This window comes from Sus scrofa, chromosome X, assembly GCF_054392235.1.
Source record: "Sus scrofa isolate SSC_HxYL_T2T_F1_AM1 chromosome X, Sscrofa_HxYL_maternal_Yorkshire_Landrace_v2.0, whole genome shotgun sequence".
Lineage (NCBI taxonomy): Eukaryota > Metazoa > Chordata > Mammalia > Artiodactyla > Suidae > Sus > Sus scrofa.
The window spans coordinates 67,585,530-67,604,403 of record NC_139401.1 but is presented as its reverse complement, the minus strand read 5'-3'; the positions used below and the strand labels follow the sequence as shown (position 1 = coordinate 67,604,403).

The 18,874-nt window shown below is 47.7% G+C and overlaps 2 protein-coding genes across 3 annotated transcripts in view; one reads left to right on the top strand and one right to left on the bottom strand.

The window, feature by feature from the left end:
* The first annotated feature begins 937 nt into the window (after positions 1–937).
* CXCR3 (C-X-C motif chemokine receptor 3) lies at positions 938–4,292 on the top strand. The gene is made up of 2 exons (XM_003135179.6): positions 938–1,011; positions 2,760–4,292. Exons 1-2 carry the CDS (start codon positions 1,000–1,002, stop codon positions 3,831–3,833), a joined length of 1,086 nt encoding a protein of 361 aa, XP_003135227.1. The 5' UTR covers positions 938–999; the 3' UTR covers positions 3,834–4,292.
* Positions 4,293–6,434: 2,142 nt separating this feature from the next.
* GCNA (germ cell nuclear acidic peptidase) overlaps positions 6,435–18,874 on the bottom strand; it is a 29,264-nt gene continuing 16,824 nt past the window's right edge. For both annotated transcript variants that reach the window (XM_085008425.1, XM_021080277.2), the window contains 6 exons: positions 16,693–17,055; positions 15,079–15,154; positions 10,372–10,516; positions 9,050–9,188; positions 7,797–8,001; positions 6,435–7,489 (listed from right to left, as the gene is read on the bottom strand). In XM_085008425.1, the coding sequence (XP_084864551.1) occupies positions 7,240–7,489; positions 7,797–8,001; positions 9,050–9,188; positions 10,372–10,516; positions 15,079–15,154; positions 16,693–17,055 (1,178 nt within the window). In that variant the 3' untranslated portion in view covers positions 6,435–7,239. The remainder of the gene's footprint in view (positions 7,490–7,796; positions 8,002–9,049; positions 9,189–10,371; positions 10,517–15,078; positions 15,155–16,692; positions 17,056–18,874) is intronic.

Below are 18,874 nucleotides of genomic sequence, written 5' to 3'. Positions count from 1 at the left end.
TCATGCTTGGGGGAAAAAACTGTAATTGCAATGTATACATGTAAGGATAACCTGACCCCCTTGCTGTACAGTGGGAAAATTAAAAAAAAAAAAAACTATTCATGCTATTCTGTAACGCCTCTTCCACCATTGGTCAGTGGCTTTCCAAGGTGTATCCCTGGTAAAATATATGGCTTTTAGTTCATTTGTTTTTAACCGTATGAATGTATTGCTTTTTATCCATTTAAAAAAAAAAAAAACTGAAGGCTGTGCGGTGAGCGGTAAAAGCAGAGTAAGACAGCTGTGGGTTCAGTCCTCACACCCACCCTTACTTGCTGTGTCTGGCGAAGGCCTTTCCCCTCCCTGGATTAGCCACAGAGATACCCACCTCCCCCCCACCCAGGGGAGATGTGTGGTTGGAATGAGGCAGTGTCAGAGAAAACACCTAAAGCAATACCTAGCACATAGCAAATTCATTACTAGCAGTTCCCTTTCCTTACCCCTGTTGATTGGCGGGGAGGGGCAATGGTAAAGAACTAGACTTAATGTGATGGAGTTTTTTCAAATATTTTCCCTTTTTAAAGAAGGTTAATCTCCTTTATAGACACATTAGCCATCCGGGACGCTAATGCAAGATCACTTGCGACCCGGGACGGATAAGCAAGCGGTTCTTAAGCCTGGCAGGAGGGCTGTCCCCTCAAGGGACCTGCCCCCATCCAGCCAGCCCCGTCCTTCCCAAGGCCCCAGGCTTTCTGGTCCTTCCCAAGGCCCCAGGCTTTCTGGTCCCCGACGTGTGGCCAACTTCCAGAGCGGCTTCCCCTGGGCCAGGGGGATGGGGGAGTAGGAACCCGGTGGCCTTGGGTCTAGGGAGTTCTGGTGTAGATAACCCCATGGAAGAGGCTGCTGCTGAGAACCGCGTGAAACCCTCACTTCCTCTATGTAGTGCAGTTTCCCGACCACAAGCACCAAAGCAGAGGGGCAGGCAGCACGCGGCCCAGCAGCCAGAGTACCAGCCCAGCCATGGTCCCTGAGGTAAGTGCTGCTGCCCACCCAGGCCAGACCACAGCTCTGAGTGGAAAGCCTAGGACAGTAGGGGAACGTCAGGGCTGGCCCACAAGCTGGGTTCACCAGAGGGTTGGGCAACTAGGTAGAGAAGGCAGGAGTTGTGTGGAAGGAGCAGTGGACGGGGACTTGGGAAACCACCTTGGCCACTGACTAGCGAATGACCACAGGCGAGTTCCCCTCCCCTTTCTGGCTTTTGCGCCTCATCTGCAAAATGCATGAAGTTGAGGCTCACCCCTCGTGGGCCTCCAAGGCTCCCTTTAGCTCTGGCTGGGAGCTTTGATCTTCCATGCTGGACTGAACTGGCACCTTGGAGGCCCGCAGCGCTGAGGTGGTTTGCGGGGGAAGGGGGGAAGGAATATTTCTACTAGAGCTTGGGGAGAGAGACTCGCAGTGTAGGGGAGGGGAAGGGCAGGAGCAGAAAGCATGTGTTGGGGGGGAGGCCACAATAATTTGTAAAGGGGCCCCCCATGACGGGGGCAGGAAGTTGGGGTCCCCAGACAGGGGCTGAGGAGGGAAGAGGAGGGCCAGTGACTGGGAGAGGGGACTGTGGGGAGGCGCATGGGGAGAAAGGAGGTAGAACTAGGCGTGGTCAGGACACTGAGGACCATGAGCCATGAAGGACCGGCAAAGAGAGAGGAGAGGGGCAGGGAGGGCTCCGGGCCCAGGAGGGAAGCTCTCCCTCCAGCCCACAATCCCTGGGACGATAGAGTGACCCAGAAGGGAGCCAGAGAAGCAGCCTTTGAGAAGTGAAGTTACCCGGCCCAGAGCCCAGGCTGGGCAGAAGGACTTCAGAGGGCATGGTTTTGGAGGAAGGCAGGACAGTTAAAGTATGGCCCAACCACCCCCCACCCCCACCCCACCCCACCCCACCCGACCCCATTCCCACAACATGCCTTAAAGAGGAGCTGCTTCAAGAAAGGCTACCCAGGAATTCCCGTGGCTCAAACCCAACTAATATCCTTGAGGAAGCGGGTTTGATCCTTGGCCTCACTCAGTAGGTTAAGGAATCTGGCACTGCCGTGAGCTGTGGTGTAGGTTGCAGATGCAGCTGGGATCTGCTGTGGCTGTGGCTGTGGTATAGCTCCAATTAGACCCCTAGCCTGGGAACTTCCACTTGCCACAGGTGTGGCCCTAAAAAAGCAAAAAAAAAAAAAAAAAAAAAAAACTCCCAAGACTAAATCTTTTTTTTAAAATTATAGTTGATTTACAATATTTCAGGTGTACAGTAAAGTGATTCAGTTATACGTATACAAATATCCATTTTTTCTTCAGATTTTTTTCCCCATATAGGTTATTATAGAACATTGAGTACAGTTCCCTGTGCTCTACAGTAGGTCCTTGTTGTTTATCTATTTTATGTACAGCGTGTATCTGTTCACCCCAAATCCCTAAATTACCCCCCTCATTTTCCCCTCTGGTAACCATAAATTTTTGTTGTTGATTTTTTTTTTTTACTTTTTTATTGAAGCGGAGTTGCTTTTCAAGATTGTGTTAGTTTCAGGTGTACAGCAAAGTGATTCAGTTATGCATATACATTATACATATATCCATTCCTTTTCCCATAGAGGTGATCATAGTCTATGGAGTAGAGTTCCCTGTGGTAGACAGCAGGTGCTTGTTGGTTATTTTATATAGTATCTGTTTATCCCAAATTACTAACGGAAGGAGTGACTTTTAAGGCCTTCACACACTCCATGCCCTCCCTCCCTCCACAGATGAGCCAACGCCAAGAGTTCCAAGCCTCTGAGTTTGCCTTCTTCCTGGAAAACTCTTCCTATGACTATGGAGAGAATGAGAGCGACTCCTGCTGTGCCTCCCCACCCTGTCCGCAGGACTTCAGCCTCAGCTTCGACCGGGCCTTCCTGCCGGCCCTCTACAGCCTCCTCTTCGTGCTGGGGCTGTTGGGCAACGGTGCCGTGGTGGCCGTGCTGCTTAGCCAGCGGGTGGTCCTGAGCAGCACCGATACCTTCCTGCTGCACTTGGCCGTGGCCGACGTGCTGCTGGTGCTGACGCTCCCGCTCTGGGCGGTGGATGCGGCCATCCAGTGGGTGTTCGGCTCCGGCCTCTGCAAAGTGGCGGGTGCCCTCTTCAATATCAACTTCTATGCGGGGGCCCTCCTGCTGGCCTGTATCAGCTTTGATCGGTACCTGAGCATCGTGCACGCCACCCAGCTCTACCGCCGGGGCCCCCAGGCCCGTGTGACCCTCACGTGCATGGCGGTCTGGGGGCTCTGTCTGCTCTTTGCGCTCCCAGACTTCATCTTCCTATCGGCCCACCCTGATGAGCGCCTCAACGCCACCCACTGCCAGTACAGCTTCCCCCAGGTGGGCCGCACAGCCCTGCGTGTCCTGCAGCTGGTCGCAGGTTTCCTGCTGCCCCTGCTGGTCATGGCCTATTGCTACGCCCGCATCCTGGCTGTGCTGCTGGTCTCCAGAGGCCAGAGGCGGCTCAGAGCCATGCGGCTGGTGGTGGTGGTCGTCGTGGCCTTTGCCCTCTGCTGGACCCCCTACCACCTGGTGGTGCTGGTGGACACCCTCATGTACTTGGGGGCCTTGGCCCGCAACTGTAGCCAAGAAAGTAGGGTGGACGTAGCCAAGTCGGTCACATCGGGCCTGGGCTACATGCACTGCTGCCTCAACCCACTGCTCTACGCCTTCGTGGGTGTCAAGTTCCGAGAGCGGATGTGGATGCTGCTCATGCGCCTGGGCTGCCACCAACGGCAGCCGCCAGTTTCCCGCCGGGATTCCTCCTGGTCGGAGACCACAGAGGGTTCCTACTCAGGCTTGTGAGGCTGGGATGGGGGAATCCACCTTCACCACGCAGCCTGACCCCCCCCCCCACCTTCCAGGCTCCTCCCTCCCAAGCCCCGGAGACACACACTCCTGGGAGTCTCCAGGGGCCCCAGGACCACAGGTCTCCCATGGAGCCTCCCTCTAGGCTCTGGGGGCTGAGCCATCGCTGCTCCTTAGCTGCCCGCCGCTTCAGAGGTGACTGCCTCCAGGCCCTTCCTACCTTGGCTGTGCAGAACCCCACCACCCTCCTGATTCAGTAACTAGGCCTCGGCCTTCCCCATATGCAGGGAGCACGAGACAAATAGCGTCAAGGCAGCTGCCTCTATGAGGCCTTGGCCCAGGCCTCCTGCTCAGTAGTGACAGTGGCTGTGGTCCCCGAGGCCTCTGTATTTGCTCAATTTGATTTTTGTGTCTAAAATTCTGCTTCAAACTTCTCAATAAACAAGCTGATCAGGACCAGGGTGTGTTTGTGGTGCGTCATTACAGCCAGCCCTGCCCACGCCCTGGGAACCTGCCTCCTGCAGCTCCTGGCCTGGCCCTGGTTCTGTGCCAACCGATGCTGCCCATGTGAATGTCTCCATCTCGCCCCCTCTCTGCCCTCCTGGGCACACCTCTCACTTACAGGGAAGCACCCAGGTATGTGGGTACAGGGTAAGCAGTTGGTCAACTGGCTGGCCAGACACTGTCCAGGCATAACTTGGGGAAGGGGCCCTCAGACATAAATTAAGACATACTCCCTGCCTTCCAGAAGCTTAGGCCAGCAAAGAAGATGTGGTAAGTGACACTACCAAGCAGCCTATGCCACGAGGCAAGCACATGGCACATGCTCAGAGCACTGTGGCTGGAGCCATCTGGGAAGTCTCGAAGACAGGGGAATGAGTAGATCTTAAAGGGCAAGTAGTATTTCCAAGGGCAAAGAGAAGGAAGGATGGTATTTCCAGGCAGATGGGAGGGCAGTAGCAAAGGTGGGAAGGCTGAAAACAGCAATGCTTATTGGAGGGATGATAAGAGGTCCCAACCAGCTAGAATTAAGGAATCGGGTAGGGGTAGTATTGAAAACAGGACTGAAAGTGAGTTGGGATCAGGTGATGGATTTGTAGACACCAGTTAGAAGGCTGTAGTGGTTACTCATGTCAGAGGTGATGCAGGCTCTTACTAAGGAAAGAGCAGTGGGATTGGAAAACAAACAAACAAACAAAAAACGAGATTGGATGACTCACCAACAGCCATTAGCACATAGGCCACCTGGATGCACTTGTGGGCAGCTACGTGGCTATAGCTGTGGTGTAAGTGAGTGGAGGAAATGACCAGGGCTCCCCAGAAAGGCACCAACAGGGCTACTGAGTTAAGGCAGAGGGCTGGACCTTCCCTTTGCAAGGGTGGAATCACTGCACTGCCAGTTCTCCATAACAAAGTCATCAGTGTGCCATGATCCAGTTTCACAGGCCAGCTGAGCCTTTGCTGAGACTGCAGATATGGCTGGAGGCGGGACTGGAGAGGAGAGACCCAATGATTTAGCTGGGGAAGCTTGTATTACCCTGAGCACATACCCACTCCCATCCAGACTTGTGGTTAGGCTTCTGTTTGTGGCCACTGAAAGAACACCCTGAGCATCTGCAAAATGAAGGAAGGATGGAAGGACCAAAGATGACAGAATAACACATCCTGCCCACAAAACATCAGCAATGCTAGACTCATAAAGATGTTTGTGGCAGGCTGAATAACAGGTCCCCAAAGATCCACACTCTCATCCCTAGAACATGTGAATATGTCACTTTATATGGCAAAAGGGAATTATTGGTTGCTAATCAGCTGACCTTAAAATAAGAAGATTCTCCTGGATTATCTGGGTGAGCCCAATGTTATCACAAGGATCCTTAAAAGTGAAAGAGGGAGGCAGAAGAGGAGAGGGTCAGAGAAAGATGTTGCTGGTTTTGAAGATGGAGGAAGGGAGCCACAAACCAAGGAACGCAGGCAGCCCCTGGAAGCTGGAAAGACAAGGAAATGGAACCCCTCCCCCACCAGGGCCTCCAGAGAAGAATGCAGCCCTGCCTGCACCCATATTTTGGACCTATGAGGTCTGCGCCAGACTTCTGACCTCCTGAGCTGTAAAATAATACATTTCTTTTAAGTCTCTAAACTCATGGTAATCTGTTATGGCAGCAATAGGAAAGAAATACAATGTTGATTCCAGCCTGCAGCCCAGATAGCTCCCTAATGTGGGGAGGTTGTTGAAGTGCTTATGAACAGTCACGAAAAATCTGAGAGGAATCTCTGCTGTGATGCAGTGGGTTAAGAATCCAACTGCAGAGGCTCAAGTCGCTACAGAGACACAGGTTCGATCCCCTGTCTGGCACAGCGGGTTAAAGGATCTGGTGTTACCATAGCTGCAGTTCAGATTCAATCCCTGGCTGGGGAACTTCGGTACTCTGCGGGTGCAGCCATAAAAAAAAAAAAAATCCGAGAGAAACCCCAAATGGCAACTGCTCTTCCATACACACCCTGGAGAGCTTCAGATGTCCAGGGTCTTGGACCAAAGACCCAAAGGTTTGTTCTGCTCCAGATATGGGTTGTTAATGAACAGATCTGGCAAACAAGTGAATTGCAGAAAACATTTTATTTATTTTTATTTGATGAAAATTACATTGCTCAGATGGTTTCTTTTTTAATTTTATGGACAATTAATAATATTGCCTCAGATGGCTTCATACAATGTCAACAGCAACTAAATTCACGCAACATGTCTGTCTTTTATTTCTAGATAGGTGCGACAGGTTACATGTGACAGCAGCCCTGGTTTTGAAGTACTGCCTTCACAACTTATTCTCTTTTATGCACTCCTCTCATTCTCTCAAACTGCCACTCTTAGAAACTCATTTCTCTTTTGCATTTTGTTCTACATGTTCAAACTACAGCATTTAAGTAAGACCCAAGATAGATCCAAAGGGCTTCTGAGTACCATGCAGGGCACAAAATGGTTAGTAGTAGAACTCCTGATTAAGAACAGTCATCGTTGGAGTTCCCGTCGTGGCTCAGTGGAAACGAATCTGACTAGCATCCATGAGGATGCAGGTTCAATCCCTGGCCTCTCTCAGTGGGTTAAGGATCCAGCATTGCCACGAGCTGTGGTGTAGACTGCAAATGCACCTTGGATCCTGCATTGCTATGGCTGTGGTGTAGGCCAGTGGCTACAGCTCTGATTCAAACCCTAGCCTGAGAACCTCCATATGCCACGGGTGCGGCCCTAAAAAGACAAAAAAAAAAAAAAAAGTCATCATTAATAACAGGAAGCTTTTTTAAAGGGATTTAGATTCTAATATTCGTAACTTCATAGCATCGAGATCTTTCTAAAACTCCTTACTAAGAAATGGCTCATCTCGAACAAATACATCCTCAGATAGCCTTAAAGCTCCTGCCTTTGTTTTTTGGCCAAAAAATCCCTGCTGAGCTTTTTCATCACATCCCCATGACCTATCCCTGCCATCTCCCTCTTGACTATTCTGTAATTCTCCTGCACATACTTGGCAAATGGCCTCACGTGGGGCTTAATGGGGGTTCCATCTTTCCGAGTTAACGGCAGCATGACCAGAGAGCCCCTGCACCTGGCACAGATGAAACGGTCAGTGTTCAATGATCGGGTGTAGCGGCCGACCCTAACGAGGAAAGAGAAACCACACAGCAAAGGGATCAGTCACTGTACTTCCACATCTTCTCTGAGCTACTGCCTTTGGGCCACAAACCAGACTTTCTCTGTGGGTTTTCAGAAAGCGGGGCACCAAGCAGTGGCCAGAGTCAGGCTGGCTCAAAGCAGAAGAGGATGGAGAAAGAGGATGTGGAAAGGAGTCGAGGTTTTTACACCTTAAGCCAGATAGCCATGTCCTTCCTGATAAATCACTGAGAAGCCACTTGGAGGCTGTAGTAAAAACGTAATTGGAAAAAATCAGAGGAGAGGGGTCTTACCTGGATTTGCACTGAGTGCACTCATAATGAATCCTGTAGTTAATCTCATAGTTATGGCAACGGGTGACCTTGGGCAGCTCTGGATGTACCATATTCGATTTTCGGGCATAATACTTCCACGCATCGCCATGAGAATCACGGACACCATCAAGCAGCCAGGAGGCTGCATGGCATACTTCATGGATCAAAGTATCCCGGAGTCGGTCTTAGAAGAGGAATGAAGAGAAATCACAAGCGCTTTAACCAATTCGCTTCCGGTCTGTGACCCAACCACCCCTAGGCTCTCCACCCCACCAGATGCTAAGCCACCTTAGACAAGCATATGTGGGCAGGTATGAGTGTGAGCGTCCCCAGATCCTGAAATCACAATTTCCACCTAATTCAATCAGATTTTGTTAATGGCAGAGAGCCTCAGGTAAGCAGGTGTTTTTGGAAAAGCTCCAATGTGTCCATGTTGTGGCACGCTGCTAGAAGTACTCCAGCCATGGTCTGGTCACCGCCCTCCAGGAGCATAAGTGGACAGGGTGGGGAGCAATCCCCATAGGTGTGGGGTGTGCTCAGGAAAAGCTCCATGGAGAAGTTGAGATCTGAGCTGGGCCCTTGACAACTGACTGGATTCGCAATTTAGCAAGACTTTTCTAGGTGTGGTGGAAAAGGTGAGCCAAAGTTGGGGTCAGGAAGGCACATGGTCCCATTTTGAAAGCCAGAGGGCAGAAAGCTTGCTCAGAGGACAGGTGGAATAGTGAGGGACAAGACCAGCCAAAGGGAGGCGGGCCAAAGTACAATGGCCTGAAAAGCCATGCTCTAGGCATTGGTAAGCCGAAGCTTTCCTAGCAGGAAACTGAATGGAGCAGAGAGAAAAGTGAGTTGATGAGGGTCTGTAGCTGGGTAGGGGTAAAGACAGAGAAGGAATGGTGATAACAGGGAGTCATTATGAACATCTGGTGATTGGCCAGATATAGGGGACCTTGAACCTCAGCTCCTGGAAGAATGGAGATGCTGCAGCTGGCAGTGGGAGCTGTAGAGAGAAAGTTAGGCCCTGTAGAAATAGGGACAAAAGTGGATTCTCAGTGGTGGTGAGACATCCAGCAATAATGTCCTCTAAGCAACACACAGTATGCCTGGCCACATGGGAGTGACAGGTCAAGCTGTGACACAGGCGGCCAGAGAACACCAGCACCCAACAGTAACTTCCCAGTAACTAAATGTGTTAGAAGCAGGCGCCAAAGAAGCTGCCATGCTCCTGCCATCACCTGCAGAGTCACAGACTTTCAGAGCAATCTCAATTTTAGCATAACGCTCCCGCTTTGGGTATCGAATCTCGCCAGTGGTACATAAGCCGGCAGTTCTCAGCATCTTCTTATTCCAGCCGATGTCAATTTTCTCCGGCATCTGAGAAGGAAAAGCAAAAAAGAGTGAATCAGAAAGTAGTTCTAAGCAGACCAGAAAATATTGACTCGAGTTTTGCAAATCTAATATGCCGAGGTGGATAAAACCTAAGCCAAACCCAGGTAGGGACTAGATTGTTGCATGCATGTGAGTGCAGGAGACAAAAAGTTGGGGGCAGTCAAGGAAAGAAGGACATGCCTGCTGGGCTAGGAAACAGAGCCCATGCATGAGAGCTGTGAGGCAAAATTGAAAATGCAACTCAGAACACTTAAGGTTCCACTCATCAGAGTCATCTGATGTAACACCACTGTCATCAGGAAAGGGCACCAAAGGTTGGGGAACCTTCAGAAAGACCTAAGAATTTTCCCCACAGAAAGTTTTGTCACCAGAGACACCAAAGTCGGAAAAACCTAATGGCCACATGTCTCTCTGCCTCCGGCTCCTCTCTGATCCAGTCCATACCCTTATACTACTGACAGAACCATTTCTTTCAGCAGCCACTCCATGTCACATCCCATCCCGGGGGAGTGATGCCTATTGATTTCAATTTAAGTTCCTCCAACCTGATTCCCAAGGCCCTCGGTTAACCAGCTCATGATGTCATGGGCCCTGTTCTAGGAACTTTAGGGGCTTTCACTTACCCAGGCCTGACAGTAATTCTGTGAAGCAGTAGGTACTAGTGCTGCCCCCAGATGAGCAAACAGGGGTTCGGTAACTTGCCCAAGGTCCCATATCATCCTTCCCAGTATCATTCAACAAGAACTCTCTCTTCAAGCCTCAACACTTGCCCTCTCCCCTACCACTGTTCTCTCCCCTTACCTTCCTTCAGGACCCAGAACAAGTCTCACTTCCTCAGGCAATCCTATTTCCTGAGCGCTCAGGCCCTCAGTGATTTCTCCCTCTGCTGATCACCTGTGGTAGTAACAGTCTGGACCATAAACTGTAACCCACAAAACACTGTTTCTTTCACGTAGGCATGTCTCACCTCCCCACCAAAACTGACACTTCTTATGGGCAGGAAATATAGGTAGTACATCTACACACCTCCCAGTACCCAACAGTGCTGGGCATACATACAGCAGGTTCTCAATAAGTGCTTATTCCTTGAGTCTACTGTTTTCTTTTTGAGTTTTCTGATAGCTTTTTAAAATATGTTTTTAATTATAGTTGATTTACAAGAGCCTACCTTTTTATCAAAGACAGAGCTGTTAAGCAGAGTGTAGATTTTCTGAACCAGTTCGTCCTTATTTTGCTTAAAATTCTTCCCAGAGTACTGCTTTAAGTTTTCAAGGCCACGCAAGAAACATCCAGGTATTTTGCACTGAGAATTTCTGCAAAGGTAAATTCAGCTGAGTTTTGTAGTGCAAAAGAATTCAATAGAAGAAATGCGTACATACAGGTCACGTCAAGAGAGACTTCGAAGACTTGCTGGTTCCTCTTCCTTCCTGCTCCTGTGACGAGGACATCTCCTATAAGGTCCTATTCATAGCTTTTTTCCTCTTTATCCCCTGCCCACTATCACAGATGTGAAGCCCCTGGTTCCAACCTCAACAGGAGTGAGCCCACACCTAGATCTGAAGTCTCCCTCTGTCTCCTAAGATCCAGTTTTGAGTTTATAATTGCCCAATGCAAATTTCCAACTGACTAACCCAAGTATGTCTCCAGCTAAATGTGTTTAATTGCCCAACTTCAGCTGTAACAGGCTGAAAACCTCAGATTTTTTTGTTTGTTTATTTGTTTGTCCTTTGGGGCCGCACCTACAGCATATGGAAGTTTCCAGGCTAGGGGTCTAATCGGAGCTGTGGCCGCTGGCCTACACCACAGCCACAGCAATACCAAATCCGAGCCATGTCTGCGACTTACACCACAGCTCACAGCAACGCCAGATCCTTAACCCACTGAGCGAGGCCAGGGATCGAACCTGCAACCTCATGGTTCCTAGTTGGATTCGTTTCCACTGCGCCAAGACGGGAACTCCTACATATTTTTTTTGAAAAAAATTTTTAGGGACTCACATGTGGCATATGGAAGTTCCCAGGCTAGGGGTCAAATTGGAGCTACAGCTGCAGGCCTACGCCACAGCCACAGCCACTTGGGATCCGAGCCGTGTCTGCAACCTGCACTGCAGCTTGTGGCAACAGCCAGATCCTTAACCCACTGAGCAAGGCCAGGGTTCAAGCCCACATCCTCACGGATGCTAGTGGGGTTCGTAACGCACTGAGCCACAACAGGAACTCCTCAGAGACGTTTTAAAACTCACTTTATCTTGGCTGGAATAACCCACAAGTCAATGAGATGAGCCCACAGAGCTGAAAAGCTAAACCAGTAGCAAACGCAGAGAACTCTCAGGACTGAGATTTTGCCAAGACACTCATTAATGCTTAAGCCACAAAATCAAACCCTACTTGAGGTGGCTGGGGTGGAGACAGGGGGGAAAGTACCAGATGAGACAAAGGCAGCTTAAGTAAGGGTCTTCACCCCAAAGCCTGATACGGGTGACTAACATTTCTACCTCCAATGTCTAAGTTCAGAAAGTAGACTTGCGTCAGATAAGGTGACAGATAAAAACCTGAACCACCTGCAGACCTCAGTGAGAGAAGCGCGTGACCCCTATGTGTGTTTGTGCTCACGTCAAGCAGCTTGTGGCTTAGCAAGCATTCACTTCAATGGCGATGTTGCTTTACTACAGGCTGAGCATCTCCACATCAGAAGAACCAACAAGACCCCAGGCGGGTATATCAGACACCATGACCAGCAAGCAGCCTGCACAGGAACAATGCTGAGCACAACAGGAAGCCTACAGACTGAAACAGGAAGCAGCAAGGCAACAGTGAGGAATCCAAATAGGCCAGCCTCCCTCAGATGAGGCAGAGGACAATGTCACAAAGGGGCAGCTTCTTCCTTCACAGGTCGTGCTCTCTAGCAAAGCCACCTGGGACCTCCCCAGGAAGACACATGTCTGTACAAGCAAAGTAAATTAAATGTGGATCTAGGGATCCAGAGAAGAAGCTTTGCTGAAAAGGGGGCTCATCTAAGAGAGGACGCGCCAAAGTGAAGAGAAAGGCCGAGACAGCCCAAGTTTTTCTGTTGCTCCCATGCCTGACACGTCGTTCTTCTTCTCCCCTTTAAGAGGCACTTACTGCCCCATAGCACAAGTTAAAAAGAAAGAAACATACAGTCCTTCAAATATATCCCTTCTTTTGTAAGATAACTCAGATGTAAGTATAAATTACTCCTGAATGCAAGTAAAAACAGAGAATTATGCTCACTCTATCATATTTTTGAGAGAAAAAGTGAGAAGTTCCTGGAATCTAAATGAGAATATGTGTTGTTGTTGTTTGGTTTCCTTGAGCATTACCATGTCTTTAGTCTAAATGACCTGCTGTTTTCAGTATTAATATATAACACACTCAAAATCAAATACCTCGGAATACACCTGACCAAGGAGGTAAAGGACCTATATGCCGAGAACTATAAAACTTTAATCAAAGAAATCAAAGAAGATGTAAAGAAATAGAAAGATATTCCATGTTCCTGGATTGGGAAAATCAATATTGTAAAAATGGCCATACTACCCAAAGCAATCTACAGATTCAATGCAATCCCTATCAAATGACCCATGACATTTTTCACAGAACTACAACAAACAATCCAAACATTTAATGGAACAACAAAAGACCCAGAATTGCCAAAGCAATCCTGAGAAACAAAAACCAAGCAGGAGGCGTAACTCTCCCAGACTTCAAGAAATACTACAAAGCCACAGTCATCAAAACAGTGTGGTACTGGTATCAAAACAGACAGACAGACCAATGGAACAGAATAGAGACCCCAGAAATAAACCCTGACACCTATGGTCAATTAATCTTTGACAAGGGAGGCAAGAACATAAAATGGGAAAAAGAAAGTCTATTCAGCAAGCATTGCTGGGAAACCTGGACAGCTTGCATGCAAAGCAATGAAACTAGAACACACCCTCACACCATGCACAAAAATAAACTCCAAATGGCTGAAAGACTTAAATATACGACAGAACACCATCAAACTCCTAGAAGAAAACATAGGCAAAACACTCTCTGACATCAACATCATGAATATTTTCTCAGGTCAGTCTCCCAAAGCAACAGAAATAAGAGCAAAAATAAACCCATGGGACCTCATCAAACTGAAAAGCTTTTGCACAGCAAAGGAAACCCAAAAGAAAACAAAAAGACAACTTACAGAATGGGAGAAAATAGTTTCAAATGATGCAACCGACAAGGGCTTAATCTCTAGAATATATAAACAACTTATACAACCCAACAGCAAAAAAGCCAATCAATCAATGGAAAAATGGGCAAAAGACCTGAATAGACATTTCTCCAAAGAAGATATACAGATGGCCAGCAAACACATGAAAACATGCTCAACATCGCTGATTATAAGAGAAACGCAAATCAAAACTACCATGAGATATCACCTCACACCAGTCAGAATGGCCATCATTAATAAATCCACAAATAACAAGTGCTGGAGGGGCTGTGGAGAAAAGGGAACCCTGTCGCACTGTTGGTGGGAATGTAAACTGGTACAGCCACTATGGAGAACAGTTTGGAGATACCTTAGAAATCTATACATAGAACTTCCATATGACCCTGCAATCCCACTCTTGGGCATCTATCCGGACAAAGCTCTACTTAAAAGAGACACGTGCACCCGCATGTTCATTGCAGCACTATTCACAATAGCCAGGACATGGAAACAATCCAAATGTCCATCGACAGATGATTGGATTCGGAAGAGGTGGTATATATACACAATGGAATACTACTCAGCCATAAAAAAGAATGACATCATGCCATTTGCAGCAACATGGATGGAACTAGAGAATCTCATCCTGAGTGAAATGAGCCAGAAAGACAAAGACAAATACCATATGATATCACTTATAACTGTTATCTAATATCCAGCACAAATGAACATCTCAGAAAAGAAAATCATGGACTTGGAGAATAGACTTGTGGTTGCCTGATGGGAGGGGGAGGGAGTGGGAGGGATCAGGAGCTTGGGCTTATCAGACACAACTTAGAATAGATTTACAAGGAGATCCTGCTGAATAGCATTGAGAACTTTGTCTAGATACTCATGTTGCAACAGAAGAAAGGGTGGGGGAAAAAATATAATTGTAATGTATACATGTAAGGATAACCTGACCCCCTTGCTGTACAGTGGGAAAATAAAAAAATATATATATATAATACAGAATATCAGTGTCTGTATAATATATAATGTACAGCTTAATAAAAATGAAGGGACTAAAGCAATTTATTTCACCCTAATGCTGTAGCTTCTTAAAAAAAAAAAACCTCAAGAATATATACAGATAGTAAGGATAAGGGCTCATCCAAAATTCTAGAAAAACCCAGAAGCCAATCTTGACTGCCTGTCCCCAATTTCTGTGGATAGGAATACCTCCATCCTGCCTTCTCACCATTCCTGCTGCGTTTGCTTTAGTTCAGAGCAAACTGGTGGCCATGAGGCTGTGTCTAGCCTGAAAAAAGGATTTTGTTTAGCTACACATCATTGTTTAATCAGTTTTAAGGACAAAGGAAACCTCAGAGGCTAGAGCTGCTGTGGATCTGGGTGGAGCTCCCACGCTGCTGGCTCTGTGATGGCAGGTGGGGGTAGGTTGGGGGTGGGGAGGCCGAGCCTCCTCCCTCCTATAGCCTCCCCTCTCCTACCCCTCCTCCTCCTGCTGCTTCTGCCCTCTCAAGTCTGGGATGAAAAGCTTGCCCCATCCCCCCAACAGACTCCTTCATCCCCTTAAGACCCCCCACCACGTGCTCCGTGGACAGCTTCACACGTGACAATTGTGCGGCCAAGTTCTATGCTGTTGACCATGAGCAGTACATACCCAGGCTCACATTTTTCAAATTTCACGGCTCTGGGTTTCTTCTTTGAAGGCCCACGCTTCTTTGGTCCTTTAACAACTGAAAAGATAATAGTTCATTTGTACCACGAAAATTATTACCAACCAGCAACTAGCAGAAAGGTAAACCCAAGAGGAACCCCTACGGTAAAGCCCAGACCAAGGCATATGAGCTAAAAATTTCTCCCTAAAGAGTGTATCCTGCTCTATCAGTTGGCATGAAAGGTTTGACCTGTGTGAGGCACAGAGCTGCTGCAGAGGAAGTGGGCTAGGACTCTGTCCTAGGTACAGAGGACTATCATGAGGCTACATGAATATGCCCATTGGAGGTTAGATTGTGGGGGCAACTAAGGCGTGTACAGTATAAGGGATCCGGTGGCCTAGCTCATGCACTTGCTCTGAGGAAAGTGACTCCCATCCTAGGTGGCATCCTCATCCAATATGCAAGCCAAATCTTCCCACCCACCTTTGACTAGCACCCCTACTGCCAGCTGCACTAGCCAGAAATTCATGTAGTTAGTGCCATGCATTCATTCATCTAAAAAAATGTATTAAACATTTATTTTGAGGCCAGTACTAGGCTAGACTCTGGGAGATACTAAAAAATGAGTGAGAGCCCTCCCACCAAGAGGCTCACCATCAGAAGTTCCCTTGTGCCACAGTGAGTTAAGGCAACTGCAGGTACAGGTTTGATCCCTATCTGGCAACCTCCACATGCTGCAGGTGCAGCCAAAAAAAAGAGGTTCACAGTCTACTAAGGGAAGAGATTCAGAAACATTTAACACAGCTGTGGGGAGCAGGGGTTGGCCCCACGGCATGCAGAAGTTCCCAGGCCAGGGATCAAACCCACACCACAGCAGCCACTCAAGCCACAGCGGTGATAACACAGGATCCTTTTTTGTGTGTGTGTCTTTTTAGGGCCATACCCACAGCATATGGAGGTTCCCAGGCTAGGGGTCGAATGGGAGATGTAGCTGCCATCCTACGCCACAGCCACAGCCATAGCAACTCAGGATCCAAGCCATGTCTGCGACCTACACCACAGCTCACAGCAACACCAGATCCTTATTAACCCACTGATCAAGGCCAGGGATCAAACCCACATCCTCATGGATACCAGTCAGGTTCATTAACCACTGAGCCACAACAGGAACTCTTAACACAGGATCCTTAACCCACTGGGCCACCAGGGAACTCCTACACAGTTGTGTTTTAATAGCGACAGGGCCTAGGAACCTTGGGAACCCCAGAAGGAGGAGCAACTCAGACTCATGGCTTCCTGCAGCAAGTGGCAATTGGGCTGGGTCCTAAGAAAAATGGGATATCATCAGGACAAAAAAAAGTGTAGGGACAAAGCACTGCCAGTGGATGGAATGGCAAATACTAAGACCTGGGAGCACGAGGCAGACATGGGCATCCCTCTCTTACCCCCAGAAAGAGCCTTTTCACTGGGATGGCTGCCTCGCTTGGCCACTAGGAAACTACTGAAACACGGTGGCGGAGGGTTAGTAGACACGATAAGCAGACTCGACAAGACAGACATATCTTGGGGAAAGGGCACAGCAAGCCTAGCTGGCACACTTGATTCGATTGGCTTACCAGGTGTCACAGATATATTTTTGGTCTTATTTTTCCTTTTCCTTGGTTGTTCCACCACAGGTACAGGCTCTTCATCAGCTGACAATTTTCTATCTGAAATCTCTAGTTTAGCCTGAGGATGGTCATTTGGTGGTTGGCAGAGATTTTCCCCAAGATCCTGCTTACCAACATCATTAGATGATTTGCTTTGGAAGACAGCAAATCCATCCCTCTTTTTCTCACTTGAGGGAACATTCCCCTGATCACATGAATTGTCTTCTCTTAGCCACTCCAAATCACTATCATCATCATCATCATCACTGATAATGATTGGAAGCTTCTGGGGCAGCAGCTCATCAGTATCAGACACTTCCAGAATCTCATCTGAAATTCAAGAGGCACAATGAGGTATAAACATACTCCCTCCAGCCCCCCTACCCCCCCGACACACACTCAACTTCAGATTATTGAGCACAAATTAAACAAGCCAGGAACTGTGATAGAATGAATCAGAGCTCAGAATCAGTTATTTTAATCATATGAGATCACTAATATGTGGAATCTATTTTTAAAAAAGAATACAAAAGAACTTACTAAACAGAAACAGACTCAAAGATTGTAAAAGCAAACTTGGGGTTACCAAAGGGGAAACTGTAGGGAAGGGATAATTTGGGAGGTTGGGATTGGCGTAAACACACGACTATATATAAAATCGATAAGTAACAAGAACCTATTGTATAACACAGGGAAATCTACTCAATACTCTGTGATGGCCTATATGCGGAAATAATCTGAAAAAGAATGGATATATATGTATAACTGATTCACTCTGCTGTATGCCTGAAGCTAACCCAACACTGTAAGTCAACTATATGCCAATAAAATTTTTTTAAAAAAATCAGTACAGTAGAAAATTGACAGAACACTGTAAACCAGCTATAATGGCAAAAAATAAAAATCATTATTAAAAAAAGAGTCAGCTATTTTAGGCTGTTTTCCCTCTACTACTTTTTTATTTTACTGAGAGCAGTGACAGACAAAATAGCAACCCAGGAGTTCCCGTCGTGGTGCAGTGGTTAACGGATCCAACTAGGAACCATGAGGTCGCGGGTTCGATCCCTGCCCTTGCTCAGTGGGTTAACGATCTGGTGTTGCCGTGAGCTGTGGTGTAGGTTGCAGACGCGGCTCGGATCCTGCGTTGCTGTGGCTCTGGCGTAGGCCAGGGGCTGCAGCTCCGATTCGACCCCTAGCCTGGGAACCTCCATATGCCGCCGGAGCGGCCCAAAGAAATAGCAAAAAAGACCAAAAAAAAAAAAAAAAAAAAAGACAAAAATAGCAACCCAAACCCACAGACAATTTTTCAAATCACATTCTCTGAGTAGCACAATGTAGGCACCCAGGGGGTCCCACAGATCTGAAACTTGAATATATTCACTGGGCCAGAGCAAAATAAGAAAAATTAGAAGAATAAAGTGGGGGGGGGTTCCCCTATAGAGCCCAGTTTCTCTAATTTTAAGGACTGTCCTTTATTTTTGAGATATGTCCTCACTAAACTTTTAGTGCTCTTTACTTTTTGAAATTATGGTGCTAATGGTAGTTTGAATTCATTTCCATCATTAGACATATTTAAAATTGGCAACTCTATGTCAGCCACCAGAATTTCTTCTTTTAACTAGTCTGTAAGCACAAATCTCTCTGAACCACTGATGTGAGGGTGAGGAGTTAAGTTCTCATGCCAGCACTGAGAGGCCCTGAGAACACTAGGACTGTCCCCACCCTCAGTGAGGATCCATCCCTTCACCTGAAAACAAGGGGCAATGTGTCCAAGACACGCTCTCTGGAGTCTGCTCAGAGCTCAACCTCTAGGTTTCTATGATTCTGGATGTAAAAAATATAAACTGGAGCCCCTGCTGTACCACAACGGGATCTGAGGCGTCTCTGCAGTGCCAGTACACAGGTTTGATCCCGGGCTCGGCACAGTGGGTTAAGGACCCAGTGTTGCCACAGCTGTGGTGTAGGTTGCAACTGTGGCTCGGATCTGATCCCTGGCCTGGGAACTCCATATGCCATGAGGTGGCCAAAAAAGAAAAAAAAAAATGTAAACCATAGCATGGGCAAGTTGTGAAAATATACTTATGGCGAGAAAACTCTTTATCCTAAAATTGCAGATTTGGGATAATACATTTTGAGTCTCATCTATTAT